This window comes from Polypterus senegalus, chromosome 15 (genome assembly GCF_016835505.1).
Source record: "Polypterus senegalus isolate Bchr_013 chromosome 15, ASM1683550v1, whole genome shotgun sequence".
In the NCBI taxonomy this organism is placed as follows: domain Eukaryota; kingdom Metazoa; phylum Chordata; class Cladistia; order Polypteriformes; family Polypteridae; genus Polypterus; species Polypterus senegalus.
In genome coordinates, this window is record NC_053168.1 from 75,757,578 (window position 1) to 75,777,776 (window position 20,199).

Genomic DNA, 20,199 nt, shown 5'->3' on the forward strand with positions numbered 1-20,199 from the left:
TGAAACAGATTCAGTACTTGAGGTACAACTGGAATATTATGCGGCGATCTGAAGGTGGTTGCAATGTTACTCAGTTTGCAGCTTGGATGATGTTGTTTTCTTTGTGAGTGGGACACCTGAGCAAGAGATTTAGATTATGCGATAATGGACTGGCCACTTCACGAAAACTGTCTCCAGGGCAGAAGAATGTTGCACATGACCAGGGCTGGATTAGGACAAAATTGGGCCTGATGCTGCAGCGCAAAAAAGGCCTATTTTTTCTCACCATTGGTGCATGTGCATTCGACATTCACCGTACATGCACACTCAGACCAACCAAGGAGCCTTAATTGCTTGTGACGCAACCAGCCAGCCTTTATTGAACATGAATAATAATAACGACATAGTATCGTAACAACTCGAGATTAACATCAAACTATGTAACATCAACATTCAATATCAACTGTCTGAAAAGTGCACTTAATGCAGAAAACATAACAATGAAATACACAAAATTTCGCAATTCTCTTACAAAACAGAGTAAGAAAAAATGAATTTTCAGAGACATTGGGTCAAAGTGACTCAGTTCAGGCTCTTGAGGGTAAAATTTGTCCACAATTTAAATTTCATAAATGACCTCAATCCTGTCGAGGATTTTAAAAATTCTAAACATCCATGCCAGGCCTGCGGGCCGGCTTTTAGTTTTACCTTTACAGATAACCATTTAAATAGCCATTGATTTTTACTGTACAACTAACTTTCAAGGTGAAAAATTTACTTACGTGGCACTTACCGAACAATAATAAAGTGGCAAGAATCCCCAAGATATTGTAAAAAAGCAGCTAAATTACTAAGTAAACTGTTTAACGTAAAATTGATAGCATTAACTTGAAATCTTTGGTTAACAATAAACGCAACAACGTTATGGTTATGTCACAGCGCAAAGAACAATAGTAACTGTATAAGTAACGCTGTGTCTAGGTGTTCAAAAGTCGGACTCCAAATTTCATTCTAAGAATTATTTTGAGGTTAATATAGCAAAGGAAAACTGTTCAGCTTCCGGAAAATTATCGTCTGTTTTCATTTGGGCCTATTTCAGGAATGGGCCTAATGCTGCAACATCAATAGCACCCACCTTAATCCGGCTCTGCACATGACCCACTGGTCGATCTGAACAACATATTTCTTCTACCTTTGCACATCAGCTTGGGCTAATGAAAAACTTTGTTAAGACAACAAGTAAGTAAAGGGAAGCCTTGGCATACTTGCAACAGATGTTTCCAAGTGTAAGTGATGCCAAGATAAAGGAAGGTATTTTCATTGGCCAACAGATCTCAGAGGTGATGAAGGATGGTCACTTTGATGGCCTTCTGCAGGGTGCCAAACGTGTCACATAGACTGCCTTCAAGAATGTTGTTTCTGACTTTCTGGGTGAGTATAAGTCACCAAACTACGTCAAACAGGTTGAAAATCTGCTCCAGGCATACAAGTCGATAAAGTGCAACATGTCACTGAAGATACATTTTCTTCATTACCAGTTGGACTTCTTTCCAGCCAACCTTGGTGCTGTCAGTAAAGAAAATGGAGAACGGTTTCAGCAAGATATTACCAATATGGCAAAATGCTACCAGGGAAAGTGGAGTCCGTCAGTGCTGAGAGATGATTGTTGGACACTGATGCACGAAAAATCGGACAATCTTCTTCTTCATTCGGCTGATTATCTTCTTCCATATCTTTCTGTCCTCTGCATCTTGTTCTGTTACACCCATCACCTGCATGTCCTCTCTCACCACATCCATAAACCTTCTCTTATGCCCTCCTCGTTTCCTCTTCCCTGGCAGCTCTATCCTTAGCATCCTTCTTCCAATATACTCAGCATATCTCTACTGCACATGTCCAAACCAACGCAATCTCGCCTGTCTGACTTTGTCTCCCACTTGTCCAACTTGAGCTGACCCTCTAATGTCCTCATTTCTAATTCTGTTCATCTTGTTCACACCCAATGCAAATCTTAGCATCTTTAACTCTGCTACCTCCAGCTCTGTCTCCTGCTTTCTGGTCAGCGCCACCATCTCCATAACATACCTGGTCTCACTATCGTCCTGTAGACCTTCCCTTTCACTCTTGCTGATATCTGTCTGTCACAAATCTCTCCTGACACTCTTCTCCACCCATTCCACCCTGCCTGCACTCTCTTTTTCACCTCTCTTCCGCAATCCCCATTACTCTGTACTGTTGATCCCCAGTATTTAAATTGATCCACTTTCGTCAGCTCTACTCCCTGCATCCTCACCATTCCACTGACCTCCCTCTCATTTACACACATGTATTCTGTCTTGTTCCTAGTGACCTTGATTCCTCTCTTCTCCAGAGCAATGACAATTAGGACAATGACTAAACACAAAAATCTGCGCCAAAACATTTGTAGTTTTCTCTCATGTTGCTTACATTGCGATATCATAGCATAGGCCTATGCCACTGGAGACATTACAATATTAAATATGTAATTGCAGTTTTCTTGAAAACCCTGTGTGATACAGAATGTACAAATGTATATTTATGTTCAAGTGTGTACAACTCTATTGGTTTCACCTAAAATTGTACAGGAAACAAAATTTTCCTTAAACATTTCTTGGCAAGTGAAACAGTTGGAGAGAGTTCAAGTATAACTCATTTGATATTATTTTGAAACAAAGGCATCAGAGTTCTGTGATCTTCAGTCTCTATGAAAAGTAAATCCTAGTTAGAGACCAAACTTCAGTTTTGTCAAGTGTCCCATGGTTATGGTTTTCTGGTAACTTTGATGGATCTGCACTACTTGATAGATTTGACATGTTTTTGATATTCATACAATAGTGCAAAATGAAAGAGCTTAGAGTAGGGTGACATAGTGGTTTGTGGTACGGTCCCTAAGCTTCACTGTTGTGAATTCAGTCTGTTTGGTCACTGCTTGTGTAAGGTTTCAGAAAACCAGAGGGATTAGTTTGATTAGTGGTTGTGGATTGGGAATGAACATTGGTGTCTATTTGAGAGTTTAAGTGTCATCCCATCTAAGTGTGGTTGCTGTTGGAACAGGCTATAGCTTCCCAGTTCCCACAATCCTCTATTAGCACAAGAAGCTCCAGAAAAGGAGTAGATGGACATTTAAGGTTTGTCTTTACAACTCACATTCCAGAGATGTGCAGTGGGCTGATGCCTTGGGTTTGCTTCTCATTTTGCTCCCAATGTTACCTGGATAGACCTCCATCTTGAAACAGAGCTAGAACCTCACTTAACATCATTGAACCATTAGGAAGTAACCCTGGATGGGAAGCTAGTCTATCACAAGACACTCTCAGAAACACAAAAATTCTCACACACAATGGGATAAATTTGAGTTATTAGTTATTGTAGTGTGACCAGGTTGAGCACCAAACACAGGCTTTGGGACCTCCTATTGTACTACCATGCCATATAACTAAGAAAAAAAAACAATTTTGGTTTTATTATGGCTCATGTCTATATTGGAGAAGTCTTATAATCAATAGTGGCCCCCATATAAAAATGGGACTAGCTGCAGAAGAAGAAGAAGTCTGGATTTTTATGCATCCGTTTTTAATGTATCAGCATTTTCCAGTAAATGGTCACAGAACACTGGAAACTGCTCTGTCATCAAAAACCAAGCCTGAATGGGACACCAGCCCATCACAGAATGCATTTACACACATACGCATTCTGACATAGTGGGAAAAACAACTGTTATCAATTAATGAAATATGCAAAGGTTGAAGGGGACAAAAGTGCGTACAGGAAAATGAGCAAATACTATAAGAGCCTAGGCTGGGAATTATCGCTAGGACCCTGCACCACCATACTGTCTAACTAAAAAAAAATCAAATATTTTTTTTTTTTTTATTTGTCTCAAAGGTTTAAACATTATTTTGTAATAGTGTAAGAGCAGTACACCATAAATAGATATATTTCCTTAAAAAAACAAGAACAGTTAGGTAGTCATACTATATAATGTATTGTATTAACCCCATTGATGATGTTTAACCTCATTTCTGTGTTAATTTATCTTGCCTTGCATTAAGTCTATAAATTCCATTGCTGTATACACTTTTATACTTTTAATTGTAAACAAGATGGAAAGTTTATATATACATATAACTATATATGCATTTTTGTATGTTTTTTAGATGGGCCCTATAACCTAACTGTGAACTCTGATAAGGGGCTGTAAACGGATAAAGTATTTACAGTTCATGCAGGAGAGCCCACTTTGATGTAATGTGTACACAAAATTGATCCTTAACCAATTTCCATCTATGACCATTTATTCTTGTTGAAGATCTTATTTCAAAGAAACTGTTGGGATCCACCGTATTGGTTCCTTTCATAATTTTGAATCCTTCTATTGTGAATTCTTAATGTCTGTTTGTTTTACCTCTTCATTTTCTCCTAATGGCTCACACAGTATATCTCAGTCTTGGAATCAACTTAGTATTTCATCTCTAGATTTTATCTAGTGAGTTATGCTTTTTTTTTGTAAAATTGAGACCAAAACCACACACACTACTATTATATATTATTAGAATAACCTTCCTTGATTTGTTCTGTATACCTTGTGCTATATGACCTAAAATCCTATCAGCCTTCAGCATCACTTCTGTTCACAGTCTTTATGTAGATAGTGATGAGTCCATTGTGACTTCTGGCTCCAGGTCTACTTTTCAGTTGCACACCTCCTACTATGCATTTAAATCTATAATTTTTACTTTTCATATATAATACTTTATATTATATTTCTTCTGCCATGGAAACTGTACAGTACATGGTGCTATTACTGTACCACCAAGTTGTCCAACTAAAAATAACTTAAATAATTGAACTTTACATTTACGCTTCCATGTTATGTTTGAATCAGTTTATACTTTCACCCATTCACATTTCAAGTTAAATATTACTTGCACTGATCATCATGTTCTCATTTATTTTTACTTCATAGCCTTTTGTATTCTATTCTGTTCACATTTCAGTTTATTTAACTACATGAACCGAGAGTGATAAATATGTAGGTTTAGTGATGCCAAGTAGGGAATGTTCGAAGTCCACTAATTAACATGCACTGATACTGAAGATCGGTTTTGCTGTGTTAACGATTGACCGTCTTTAATGTATTTTTGATTTTTTCCTGAACTCTTGAAAACTGTGGAAACACTTATATCATTATGTTCTGAGTACTTTTATGCTGTGTCACATATTAGAATGATTGACCAATTGATTAATTTTAGTTGAACATAATAAAAAGTAAGAAGATAGAGCATCGTAAATGTTTTTGAAAATTAGCTGTTAAGCTTAAGAGATCTGCACACATTTAGCTTTATTCTTCATTGCAGTAAAGTGAGAGAGGACAGATAATGTATTCATGAAGGCGTATCTTACTAAGAGGTACTCTTTCTCTGTAAAATACCATTTAAGTAAAATATTAATGAGCTTGGCCTCTTCGCTTGTCCATTTCTTTTCTTACAATACAAGCAGTTAAGTGGCTCTTGCTCACCAGATGTCACCAGTTTTCAGATTGGTCTTTGATAGCAGATCACCCACAATGAAAAAACCACCATCTGCTTGGAAACAAGTAAAGCGAGCGTGCGCTAGGCATAAACGAACAATAGTAACGAGGTAAATGTTATCAAACACTTTATCTTTTTGCTCCCAGCCTGACTCAAATATGAGCAACAGATGGTCTGATTGCTTTACAACCAAAAAAAAAAGTGGTTTAATTTTTTTTTCTGTATTTTGACAAATAGGTGTTCTGTAATTAGGGAATCATGTCTTTTATTATTTAAAATGGAATTGTGACGGTCATGTAGTCAAGAAGAGAAAATGAATAAGCACCTCCATAATGTAATAGAATAAAATACTACAGTGGATTTAAATTTAATTGATACAATATGATTTAATAATTAAAGGTAGAACAATTAACTACATATTGCTCACCCAGTAAGGAAGGAAACTTCACCTACTTTTGTTGTTTAATATGAATCTTGAATGCTTTGCTTTTCAAACCAAAAAAGAAACAATCCTGTTTTATTATTACTATTATTATTATTATTATTATTAAAAATACAATTTATATAGTGCTTGTGGCCGGGTGCAGGAACAACAGACTGACTGATCAAAATCTGGGGAGCCAACCAGGTCATCTCACTTAATATGAAAAAAAATAAAATAAACAAAAGTAATGCCCATCCTGGCATGGTTGCCCTATATCTCAAGCCAAAATAACAAAAGAATCTTCTTCTCATTGAGAGGTCAGTTTGTAAGACGAGTTCCGTCTAGCAGCTCGTCTTGGAGTCAAATGACACGTCCTTCAAGGATTCTTATGGATGGCAAAAGAGAGGGGGCAGAGTCAGGTGCCCTCAATGGGCGGTTTCTCAGTGCTACAGGGAGAGAAGGACAATGTTAGTAATAGTGCCTCCTCCTATCCCGGAGAGTTATCACATGCCTGACAGAGCCTGTAAAAGTAAAGCAAAAATATTTTAGATAACACAAATATAACAACGTAAAAATTAGAGTCGAGATTTACAGGTAAACTATAAAGCAGTAAGACTGCAAATAGAAAAATAACTGTAAAAATAACTGTTAGATCTTAATCAAGGTGTGATGATATTGGGTGAATAGATACTTTTTTAAACTGGACTTCAAAGAGGAAAGACTTGTGCTGCTGTGGAGAGATTTGAGGAAGAGTGTTCTTCAGTTTGAGAGTAGCCAAATGAAATGACCCTACACGGACTACAGACAATTATAAGTAGGCAACAGAGAGAAGACGGGTGTCAGAAAAACTGAGGGAATGAGCTGGTGAATAAGGTAGAAGAACATTAGAAAGAAAAAAGTGACAATGCCCATAATGAGGAATTTACATTGAATATGAGCGATAATAGGTAGGCAGCGTAACTTGAAAAGAATGGGAGCGATAGCGTATGTTTAGATTTAAAAGTATGAGTGAACAGTGCCATGGAAAAAACTTTTCCCTATCTTCAAAGAAGGCAGTTACGAAGTCCAGATGAGAATGCAGAATAATTCTTTATTTATAGAGTTATGCACAAATGTCTCAGTCCATGGAGTGAGCAACAATTAAACAATTCATCTCCTCTTTTTATTTTTTTCTAATTCCATCACCTTATCTAATACATCAAGTCATCTGGTTCTTAATATGCAGAACTTTATCACCTCTTCTAATCACCTAATGCCACCAGTAGTTTCTGACTCATGATAATTCTCCCATTATTCTGAACACTGCTTCATTAAGAGAGGTGTTTAGAAGAATTTCCCATTAATCTTAGCACCGCTTCATAGGATGGGCTTTCCTATCAGTTTATCCTCACTTTCTGGAGTGGTGTTCGTTACTCATTTATTTTGTCCTAACCCTGGAAAATTACATGTGTAGCTTCTCTAGGCAAGGCAGAGACCTCTTGCCTTTTCAGGATTAAGTTACATTTAGTTAACCCTTGAGTTACATTCTTTCCTTTTTATTATGTTTAATAATTCATTCTGTTACATCTGCATATATTACTGTGTGTATACAGTATAAATATATAATATGGGGCGCATCAGCCACCCAAACCCAACACAAACAGATCCCAGGCACAAGTTCAGCAACACGCAGGGGCTTTATTTCATTAGGAAATGCTTGCAAAATCGTCTAACCCCAATGCTGCACCAAGCACAGTAAAATAAGCACAATATGCACAGTCAAAGCACCAGTACAGCAATTCTCTTCTCTCTCTCTCTTTGTCTCCCCGATAAAGCTTCATCCTCCACCTCCCAACTCTGGCTCCTGGAGTAGTAGCAGGGAGCTCCTTTTACAACCCCAATTCCAATAAAGTTGGGACTTTGTGTAAAACGTAAATAAAAACAGAATACTGTACAATGATTTGCAAATCCTTTTCAACCTATATTCAATTGAATACACTAAAAAGACAAGATATCGAATGTTCAAACTGATAAACTTTATTGTTGTTTTGTAAATCTTCACTTATTTTGAATTTGATGCCTGCAACACGTTCCAAAAAAGCTGGGACGGGGCATGTTTACCACTGAGTTATATCACCTTTCCTTTTAACAACACTCAATAAGCGTTTGGGAACTGAGGACACTAATTGTTGAAGCTGTGTAGGTGGAATTGTTTCCCATTCTTGCTGCTCAACAGTCCGGGGTCTCCGTTGTCGTATTTTGCGCTTCATAATGCGCCACACATTTTCAAAGGGAGACAGGTCTGGACTGCAGGCAGGCCAGTCTAGTACCCACACTCTTTTACTACGAAGCCACATTGTTGTAACACATGCAGAATGTGACTTCACATTGTCCTGTTGAAATAAGCAGGGACGTCCCTGAAAAAGACGTCGCTTGGATGGCAGCATATGTTGCTCCAAAACCTGCATGTACCTTTCAGCATTAATGATGCCTTCACAGATGTGCAAGTTACTCATGCCATGGGCACTAACACACCCCCATACCATCACAGATGCTGGCTTTTGAACTTTGCGCTGATAACAATCCGGATGGTCCTTTTCCTCTTTGGCCCGGAGGACACGACATCCATGATTTCCAAAAGCAATTTGAAATGTGGACTCGTCAGACCACAGCACACTTTTCCACTTTGTGTCAGTCCATCTCAGATGAGCCTGGGCCCAGAGAAGCCAGTGGCGTTTCTGGGTGTTGTTGATATATGGCTTTCGCTTTGCATGGTAGAGTTTTAACTTGCAGTTGTAGATGTAGTGATGAACTGTGTTAACTGACAATGGTTTTCTGAAGTATTTCCGAGCCCACGTGGTAATATCCTTTACAGAGTGATGTCGGTTTTTAATGCAGTGCCGCCTGAGCAATCGAAGGTCACGGTCATCCAGTGTTGGTATTCGGCCTTGCCGCTTATGTACAGAGATTTCTCCAGATTCTCTGAATCTTTTGATGATATTATGGACAGTAGATGATGAACTCCCTAGATTCCTTGCAATTGTACGTTGAGAAACGTTGTTCTTAAACTGCTGGACTATTTGCCCATGCAGTTGTTCACAAAGTGGTGAACCTCGCCCCATCCTTGCTTGTGAACGACTGAGACTTTTGGGGATGCTCCTTTTATACCCAATCATGACAAACACCTGTTTCCAGTTAACCAAACAGGTGTTTTTTGAACATTCCTCAACGTTCTCAGTCTTTTGCTGCCCCTGTCCCAGCTTTTTTGGAACGTGTTGCAGGCATCAAATTCAAAATGAGTGAAGATTTGCAAAACAACAATAAAGTTTACCAGTTTGAACATTAGATATCTTGTTTTCGTAGTGTATTCAATTGAATATAGGTTGAAAAGGATTTTCAAATCATTGTATTCTGTTTTTATTTACGTTTTACACAACGTCCCAACTTCATTGGAATTGGGGTTGTAAATGATCTCTAGAAGTACATCCGGTATTATGAAGGCTTGGCCCTAGGAGCACTTCTGGGTAAGGATTCACCAACACGAAATAGGGCTCCCCAATTCCAGCAGCAGCCCCTCACCCAACAGGGCTGAGTCACAGAACTCCAATTCCCATTTAGCCCTATGGAAACTGTGGCACTGCCACAATCCAGGGGGTCTGTCACTTAGTGCTCCCTGAGATGGGAGATCATCTAGAAAAAAGCCTGGGTTACTGCTGGGAGATATGTTGGTGAGGCCAGCATTTACCCTGTGGTGTGAATGTGAATCCCAATGCCCGAGTGAAGTGATGGGGACACTATGCTATAAAAATGGCACTGTTCTTTGGATGAGATGTTAAACCGAGGTCCTGACTCTTTGTGATCATAGAAGATCCTTGGGCATCCATCATAAAGAGCAGAAAATTGCGCACTGTAGAATTGGGCATATTCCAATGCCCAGGCTAAATTTCCCTCCAAGGCCTACTCATTCTGGCCCTTAGTCACCATCGCCATCTAATTGGCTATCTCTGTCACCACTTTAGCACTTAACAGCAAATATGTAGTGAGCGTACTGGTGCAAAAGTCTTTGCCATTAAATTATCCAGGTGGATGCTACACATTACTGGTGGATGAAGTGGCCTCCCACGCACTATGTAAAGCATTCTGAGTAGTGACACTCTCCCTTCAATGCAGTCGGTTATAGTGGCAATGTAGAAAAGCAAATTATCCATTCAAGAATGTCGAATTTTAGATCGCAAAAGACCAGCAAGAGCTGATAAAAAACACTGAAAAAAAGAAAATGAACAAAAAAGGGCTGCATATAATAAAAATCAAGAACAAAGAGAATAGTCCAATAAAAAGAGAAAAATATCCCAAACAATATGCAAGGAGGATACGGTATTTCATAATATTGTTTTTAATGAAGCATTAACATAATTTAATTTTGTATTTATTGTATTTTATTACATTTTACTTTTTTTACTTCTACTTTTACTTTACTGCATTTTATAAATTGGTATTTAAATAGACAATTGTAGTGAAATCTATAATAACTAGGCACCAAACCATCTTCCTCCTACACCCCACATTCTCTATACTCTTTATTCTATACCATCTCCATACCAGCCCCTTAATTATTATTATTATTAGTTCAGAAAATTGTTTAACATTTCTAAATGGCTTCCTGCAAGTTTGAATTGAAACAGTGTGTCTGGAAAATAAGTCTCAATTTTAATTAAGGCACACAGGAGCATTTATTGATGGTACTGCCAGAGCTTACTGTATTGGCATGTAGTATTAGGTTTTCCATGACAAGGATAACCTGCATATTGAGACTTTGAATCTGCCATTCTGCACTTTTTAATGCTTCAGCAAACTGTCCATGAGCAGAACATTTTTCCTTTCACATTAAAGAAGTAGACATGTTGCATGTTCATGAGATTGGGAAATACAATAGAGATGTAGCAGACCAGCATATATAAAAAATATCCATCTCACCATTTATTACATCTTATTATTCCAGTTGTAGGGTGATTAGGGCCAGAGCCTATCCAAGAAAATCTGATGAAAATCTGTCTCCAGCTCCAAAAAAAACAGCCATTCTTTTTTTTTTTTGCATTACAACCGTATTTTATTGTACATAAAATAAACTTTTCATTTGATAATAGCAGCTTTTATATAATTTTTTCCTTTGAAGTTTTATTAATTTTATTGCAATCCATACAAATCAATCAATTTTTTACATTAAGAAAAATTGAGTTAAGGACAAATCGATCCCCACACCTGAGAGAGAGAGCAAGGCAAACGGCATGAAATTTAAGGCTTGTAAACATCCATCCATTTTCTAACCCACTGAATCCGAATACAGGGTCACGGGGGTCTGCTGGAGCCAATCTCAGCCAGCACAGGGCAAGAACCAATCCTGGGCAGGGTGCCAACCCACCGCAGGACACACACAAACACACCAAGCACACACTAGGGCCAATTTAGAATCACCAATCCACCTAACCTGCATGTCTTTGGATTGTGGGAGGAAACCAGAGCACCCAGAGGAAACCCACGCAGACACAGGGAGAACATGAAAACTCCACACAGGGAGGACCCGGGAAGCGAACCCGGTCTCCTAACTGCGAGGCAGCAGCGCTACCACTGCGCCACCACTGCGCCACTGTGCCGCCCGCTTGTAAACATACCTAAATTAATAAATTTGATAAGCAAATAGAGATGAATGCAGAAGACAAAGAAATACGGAAATAATTGCTTCCTCTTTGCTTTAAGAGCTTATTTTAAAATATTACTGATTAGATCCTGCCATGTTTTGAAAAAAGTCTGTACAGATCCTCTAACTGAGTATTTGATTTTTTCCAATTTCAAATAATATAACACATTGGTTTCCCACTGACTTAAAAGAGGAGAGTTTGGGTTCTTCCAGTTTATCAGAATAAGTCTGCGTGCCAACAGTGTAGTGAATGCAATCACAATTTGTTTGTCTTCTCCACTTTAAGCCCCTCTGGAAGAACCCCAAACACAGCTGTTAATGGGTTAGGAGGGATTGTGAGTCCAAGGCTGTCTGACAGGTAATTAAAAATTTTTGTCCAGAATAATGTTAATTTGGTGCAGGCCCAGAACATGTGACCTGTTGAGGCTGGGGCTTGGTTGCAACGTTCGCAGGTTGGATCATGCCCTGGAAACATTTTGGAGAGTTTTAGTCGAGACAGATGTGCTCGATATATAATTTTGAGTTGTATAATTGTATGCTTTGCGCATATGGAGCTCGAGTGAATTCTCTGTATTGCTATTTTCCAATCCTTTTCTGATATATTAATTGAGAGATCTTTTTCCCAGTGTCCTCTTGGATCTTTGAAAGGAAGGGATTGTAAAATGATTTTATATATTGCAGAGATGGTGTCTGAGTCCTTGAGATTGAGCAATATTTTTTCCAGCATGGATGAGGGTGCAAGATGAGAAAAATCTGGAAGGTTCTGTTTAACAAAGTTCCTGATTTGAAGATTGTGAAAGAAATGTGTAGCTGGAATGTTAAATTTGGAATGTAATTGTTCATAGGATGCAAAGACGTTGTCTATATAAAGATCTCTAAGCAAGTTAATTCCACATTTTTTCCAGATATTAAAAACTGCATATGTTTGTGAAGGTTGAAAGAGGTGCTTCTCTTGCAGAGGTGCCACAGATAAAAGCTTCTCCGTCTTAAAATGCTTTCTACATTGGTTCCATATTCTAAGTGAGTGGAGCACAATTGGGTTATTAGTGTATTGCCGATAACGTGTGTTTATTGGAACACAGAGCAAGGAATACCAAGAAGTACTGCAGGATTTTACTTCTATTGCGGTCCAAGCCTGTGTATGTTCTTCTATTTGTGTCCAGGTTCTTATCGCGATAAAAACAGCCATTCTTTTGCAAGTCAGACTAAGGAGTACAATCACTCACATGTGGAGACTTTAGAGGTGCCAGTTAACCTAAGACGCCTAAGGCAAATGTCATGGGAGAAGATTCATTTTGACATGGAAGAACATAGAGTATGACCTGAAGACTTTAGAGTTGTGTTGCAGAAGTTGTAATAAATCCTGGTTATTGGCTCCTTCTGATTCAGTCCGTTTCACACTTGAAAAGTTTTCATTTGTGTTTGTGACTGTTAATTATTGTACTGTTATGGCGATGTCAAAGTTTCAGTGCTATCATTGAACTTTTGTTTTCCTTTGACTCTGTCATTTTGTGTATGTGCATAATTGCAGTACGCCATAAATATATATATATATATTTCCTTAAAAAAAACAAGAACACTTTAGGTACTCATACTATATAATGTATTGTATTAACCCCATTGATTATGTTTAACCTCATTTCTGTGTTAATTTATCTTGCCTTGCATTAAGTGTATAAATTACATTACTGTATACACTTTTATACTTTTAATTGTAAACAAGATGGAAAGTTTATATATACATATAACTATATATGCATTTTGTATGTTTTTTAGATGGACCCTATAACCTAACTGTGAACTCTGATAAGGGTCTGAAAACGGATAAAGTATTTACAGTTCATGCTGGAGAGCCCACTTTGTTTCATTGCTCTGCTGATTCAAACCCACCAAACACCTACGTGTGGATTCGCAAACAAAACAATGAAACTGAGAAAATTAAAACTGGACCCAATTTTCTCGTAAATTCACATGACATTGCACAAAAGGAGGAATACATGTGTCATGCTTACAATAATGTCACCAAGAAGGAAGAGCAAGCTCAGTTTACTCTTATAATTGTTTTTATGGGTAAGTATTTATTTGCATTTTGACTTCAAAATTAATTAAATTTAAATTATCTTTACAAATGTCCAGCAGCTAATTCATTGTCATGCCCACTTAATCCATATTAGGGTCACAGGAATATTTATAGTTATAATCTAATTTAAAAACACATTTAATTAAAAATAACATCATACATTATAAATATACCTCTGTATATTGTAGCAGTAGGGGGCGCTATTGCTCCCTTGAACGTTTAGGTACCACGCCAAACACCAGGTAAAAGTCCAATAATTATTATTTTTATTATCAAAATTACATGCACCAAGCACCCACCAATCCACACTACACATACAATACTTAATAATCCACAATCCTCCTCTCCCAGACACTTAGCCACCCTTCCTCCCAGCTCAGCTCAGTGTCTGTGATTTCCCATGGTCCTTTTATATCTCCTGACCCTTGTCCATGTGACTCCTTAGCACTTCCGGGTCGGATGAAAGCTCTCCTTCTTCATCCCGGAAGTGCATCATTTCCTCTGTCGCGGTAATTAAGACGCAGTTCCGGGTTATACGTCACATGTAAGTCCTTGAGCCTCCATGCAGCGTCCTCTGGTGGGCCCCATGGTACTTGAGAATTCATAGTTTTCATCCTCTTTCTCTGTATGTTTAGCATTCGTTTGCTCAGAGGTTGATGTGCTTGCTGCTTACTGAGCAGCTGTTTTTTCTCCACCCTAGTGGCCGCTTCTTCTCTTCTTTCCTCGCATCTTTTCGTTAAAATAAATTAAGTCAGTATTTGTGTTGCAATTACTTAGTCCATTTTTCCTAATTGTTCACTTAAGCTGGCACTTAAGTCTTCAATCTGCCTCAGGAATGATTTAAGATATGAAGAGGAAGAAGAAGTGACCGCAAAGGTGGTAGGGATGACCAGTATGCATACGCCGCACGGCTGCCCTGCTGGCTGCTGCCAAAAGTTCATTCTACAATAAAATATAATAAAAATAAAAAGAGGAATAACCTTGGAGGTCAATCATCACACAGCGGATAGTAGACGTCACGTAGTATACAGTATATGCACCAAATTGCAGGTTAATAGTTCAAATAGTTTGTGAGCTACAGGTGATTTTAAAGTATATATATATAAAACTGCAGCTTTCACACCTAATATGTCAATCTGGCCCTGCTAAGACACTAGCTCTGTGCACCAGCTGCCACAGCATACCTCTATAGCCCACCTCCTGCCAGATAGGGAGAGAGAAGAACTTTCTTTTAAGATTAGGCTCTTGAAAAACAAATCTCTTTTCCTCATACTACCCATTTAAAATGAGAATGCTTCACTTTTTCCCAAAAATGCTCATGGCATGGTTATGTGCATTGCCATTATTTTATTTGTTTTCTATCCTATGTCTTTTATTCCTTCACAGGGTGCCAGAGTGTCTTTCAGCACCAAGGACTGTCAGACAGGTCTGTACATGATGCTTGTCTAAAGCAGGAAATGCTCAGCCCAACACACACACACACACACACACACACACACACACTCTTTTTTGCTAAAGGGTGACCAAACACCCAAGTTGCATATACATATGGATCAGAATCACTGAAAGTCTGATACAGAGCATGAAACAAAATCAGAGCAGGTTTGTGTGAACTAGGGGATATAGAAAGGAGATGATTGGACTTGAATTCAGCACATATGAAATACTTTTACATGAAACAAAGAGAACTTTTGAACAATGTTAGTTATTACATAATTTCATGCAGATTCAGAAGTGTAAGGCCCCTTTTGTGACAAAACTGATCATATTAAAAGCCCACCCATTGGACAGAATGGTAATACAGTGGCTAATGCTGCTGGCTGCAATTCTGGTCATTGTCTGTAGAATCTGAATTGAGAACAGCTATCACTCTGTAAAATTATTCCTATCCATGCTTAATTATAAGGTTTCTGCATTTTTGTTTTTTGTTTTTGTGGGACAGAGCCAGAATCTTTCTTTGCTACAATACACAGCTCATTACTCTTACCTAACTGCAAATTACTTTGCTAATGCTGGAATTTGTATTTCCTGGTTACCACAGAATTGACTGGTCTTGATTACTCATTCACACAATGATCTTAGCAACTCGTTGAGTTGCACTGCAATAATGGATGCACTTTTTGTTTTATTTTAGCACTACTTGTTTTTCCTCCTTCATTAACACAGATGCTGTTACTAAGCAATTACAGTTAGTAATACCAAATGGTTCCTTAGGTCTCATTTTTACAAATGCATACTGTAAAGCCATGCTATTTTACAGGGTTCCATTCAGACATTATTGCACAGTAAGTAAGCTGATGATTTAATGTTGAATTTTTTCCCCTCTCATTTTGGTTTTGGGAGCAGTTATTACCAAAATGGGCATGACTTCCAATGAGCCACTGCCACTGGGGTTTGGGGTTTAGGAGTTAAGGAGGCTTTGGTTTGCATACATACATTTTTATTTCAGGTCTATTTTGCGTAAAGACCCCTGTCCTGTACTCGGCCATAATGTCAGGGGTACTCAGGGTGAGGGTGTATAAAAAATATCAATACATTTTAGATTTAAAAAATTTCTAATACTTGAACAGGTCCTACGTAGATTAATTTATTATTTTTTAGATTAATTAGAAAAAACAAGAATATTTAAAATTATAGTTTGTGACAATAGATGCCGCTATACCAGACAGGCGCAGGAGGCATACTTATAAAAGCAAAAGCTTTTATTTTCCTTTTTCTTCCCCTGTGGGGAATGTCTTCCCTGTTCCCACAAGCCCACAACACAGTCCAAGCACAACACAACACTTTCCTTTCTTTCTCCTTTGTCTTTCTCCTCCACTCTTCCTCCTCTGCAAAGTTTGTCTCCCTCCTCCTGACTCTGGCTCACCGAGTAGTGGCTGCTGGCTCCTTTTACAAGGCACCCGGAAGTGCTCCAGGTGCTCATTGACCTAATTCTGGCAGCACTTCAGGGTGTGGCGGAAGAGCTGCTCTCCAAGGCTCAGCAGCAGCTGCAGTACCCCCTGGTGGTGTCCATCCAACTCCATCTCCAATGAAGCCCTGCAGGAGTCCGAGGCACCACTGCAACCCATGGGGGCTGCCATCTAGCATCCCAGGGGAGGAACTGTTATGGCCACGCTTTCTCCCCTGGTCCTCTCAGTGAAGACCCTGGCTGTCTGTGACAACTTACAGCAATATAACTCAAGTTCTATTTGATTAATGTCCTACAAATAAAACATCACTGCGGTGGGCTGGCGCCCTGCCCGGGGTTTGTTTCCTGCCTTGCGCCCTGTGTTGGCTGGGATTGGCTCCAGCAGACCCGTTGACCCTGTAATTAGGATGTAGTGTGTTGGATAATGGATGGATGGATGGATGGAAATAAAACATCAATTTAAACATAAAACACAAGGCAAACAGTAGACATTCTCCAACACCATCCAAACAAACAGTTTAACCAAAACAATTCTGAGGTATGTTCATCAAATTAAAATAAATAAATTCATATACCTGAATGCTTGGCAGTATGGACTTTTATGTAATCTGGTGGTCCTGGTCTTCACATTAATTTTAAGCATATGAAATGGTCCTGAAATCCCTATAGAGAAATGATGATGAGAGGTACAAATTAAGACAATTGTATCTCAAACACAGTCACCCCTCAGTAACTCATTTCTCAGTTATATACATAATATAGAAGAGTTTATCTTTGTCATTCATTATTTGCCCAGTTTTACTTTATAACTAAATGAATCCAAAAGTGACCAAAGTGTATAGAATACCTAGTCAGTGGCTGAACAGTATTTGTAAAGAATGTCTCATCACATCACCAACTTCACAGTAGAGTAAAAGCTCTATAAAATGCATTATGGGAGATTTTGTATCAGATCTAAGGGACACACACAGCAACACTGTAGTGTTTCAGCCGTGGTCGCCCCAAAGGCTAGGGTTCAAATTCATGTTTTTGGTCTGTTTTGTTCATTTCTGATTCTTTTATTTATGTTAATACTAGCAGTGTATGGTCTTCAGGGCAAAAAATAACCCAAAGAATCCCTTGCAGATTTACTATGGTGCATGCATGCATGTGCCACTTAGTGGCTGTGGTTGAGTGTGAGCCGAGCAGACTGCTCCATACACACACACAGGTCTTTCGTTTATATATTTCTAATTCTTTGCTTTTGACTGTGTTTATGTATGTATGCTGCCTGGGTTATGTTTTCAGTGTTTTGTGGGTAGTCCCCCAAGAGGTTCCAATCACCACCAGGAGATACCCACCACCCTATAAATCTGAAGGATCTCCCATAGTTCCTCACAGTTCATTTCAAATGAGCTAGCGAATTTTGGTGAGTTCTTTTGTTTTGCTGTGCTTTTCTTAGTTTATGAATTTTTGATTCTCTTTTTCTCTGTTTTTGGCCACTCTCTGGATTTCGGACTTAGTTTGCTTGGATTGCCTTGCGGTTTAGTCAACTCTATTTTGCTATTGTACTCACTTCATAGGATTACAGAGCATCTTTTGAGAAAACAAACCCTTTTTATTTGTATAACATTTCTGTGTTTACCTGTTTATCTAGCAAGGGTTTTTGGTATAGCCCCGTCTAGTGAGTATTGTTTTTGGAAGTGCTTTTAGGGACTTCATGATTTGGGATTCCCAGTTGTAGCATACATCTGCACAACACTTTGGAGGAACTGGCTGCAACTTTCAAAGCACACTTTCTGAGCTGGTGGCCAAGCAGCGCTGCACAACTAAATATTGTATTAAAGCAGATGAATTGCAGAATTGCAATTACAAGGCATTAGAAAATGGCAGGTGCTGTTGCTCCCAAGTGTATACATTCCAATTGAATGAGCCATTGGCAGTGATGTGTGTTCATCCATATTGTTCTATCTACTATATAATAAAACACTAACGTCTGTGTGGGGGCTGGGCGGACCTTTGGCCTTGGGACCCCTGCAGATTTTGTTTTTTTTTTCGCCAGCCTAACTGGAGTTTTTTTGTTTTTTTCTGTCCTCCTGGCCATCTAACCTTAACATGTTTTGTTGTTACTTATTTAATATTATTGCCTAATCTCAATTGTTTTTCTTTTCTTGTAACTTTCATTTTTATCATTTTGTAAAGTGTTTTGAGCTACATTGTTGCATGAAAATGTGCTATATAAGTGAAATAAACGTTGTTGTTGTTGTGTATGTCCAGTCCCTTAGAGCAGTTTGATTGGTCAATTTGGCCTGAGACACACAAGGAGGAATAAAGGAGTAGGAGGCATGCTGAGAAAGTCACCCTCAAGGATGGGAGGATAGGAGGCGAGAAAGGGGCCTCAAAAACAGTGACAGAATTTGAGAAGGAGGCTTTACGGGAAAACATTTGAGAAATGGAACATCACACACATGAATAAAAAGGAAAGATGCCAAATATACACATAGGGCAAGAAATAGCAAATATTTTTAAGTTATTCTATTACCTGTGTTTGACAGGCTGCCTGGCTAGTTCCTTATTATCACATAATATGAATATTTCAATGTATCCCTTGTCTTTTTCTATCGCACTGAGATAAATATATCTGATTCAGTGTCACATTATACATCAGTCCAAATATAAATAGAAAATATGTTTTCCATGTTTTAATAGTATATTTGTGCTTTTTCATGTCCATAATAATCTTTCTGATGCGTGCAGAATTTTATAACATTACCCCTTTTTCCAACTCCAAGAAGCACACTGCAACTGCAGTTAGCCTTAGTCTTGATCTTGGTCTTGGTTCTCTATTAGTCCACAACTCTGAGCCACACTGCCACAGTGCTAAACTCGATGGTTAACCCTGTTACCTTACGTACTTACTGAGACCAGATGAGCACAGGATCATCCCCAACTCACAACACACTGCAACTGACCCCACATGTTTTCCTAGGTATTGGATCATGCAGTTTATATTTTTATTATTTTCATTTTATGCTTTAGTTTTGTGAGAGGACTTGTAGTTTATTTTTATCATTATATTTTCTTCTCTCTAGTGACACAATTTTATTTTTAGAGGGCGTCACTATTTTGCTAAGACTCAGGCGTCTATCGCTAGGAATGTGTCTACATTTCCCCCACACTATGTGACTCTTCAATTCCACCCGGGGGGGGTAAACGTTAACAATACACAAGATTATTGACTGTTATACCTGCCTTGTACTCTCCACCTTGCTTTTTTTTTTTATTTGCACTGCGCTTTTATTGCTCTTTAATTAATATTGTTTTTATCAGTATGCTGCTGCTGGAGTATGTGAATTTCCCCTTGGGGATTAATAAACTATCTTTCTATCTATCTATCTATCTATCTATCTATCTATCTATCTATCTATCTATCTATCTATCTATCTATCTATCTATCTACATAATGTCATAGGCACAGACGTAGTTCAGGTGGTGTTTAGGCTCAAAAATATCTAATCTTGCGGATTCCATCTAAAAACTTTTTTAATGAATGTTTTTAATAAATGGATGTTAATGCATGGTCCTTGAAAATTTTGGGCTTGA

General features: G+C 38.4%; 1 protein-coding gene across 1 annotated transcript in view; it reads left to right on the plus strand.

Moving 5' to 3' along the window:
- The window catches only part of hepacam2 (HEPACAM family member 2), a 102,102-nt gene that overhangs the window by 58,933 nt on the left and 22,970 nt on the right, over positions 1-20,199 (plus strand). Inside the window, exon 4 of the mRNA XM_039737373.1 lies at positions 13,406-13,699. Within this exon, the coding sequence (XP_039593307.1) occupies positions 13,406-13,699 (294 nt within the window). The remainder of the gene's footprint in view (positions 1-13,405; positions 13,700-20,199) is intronic.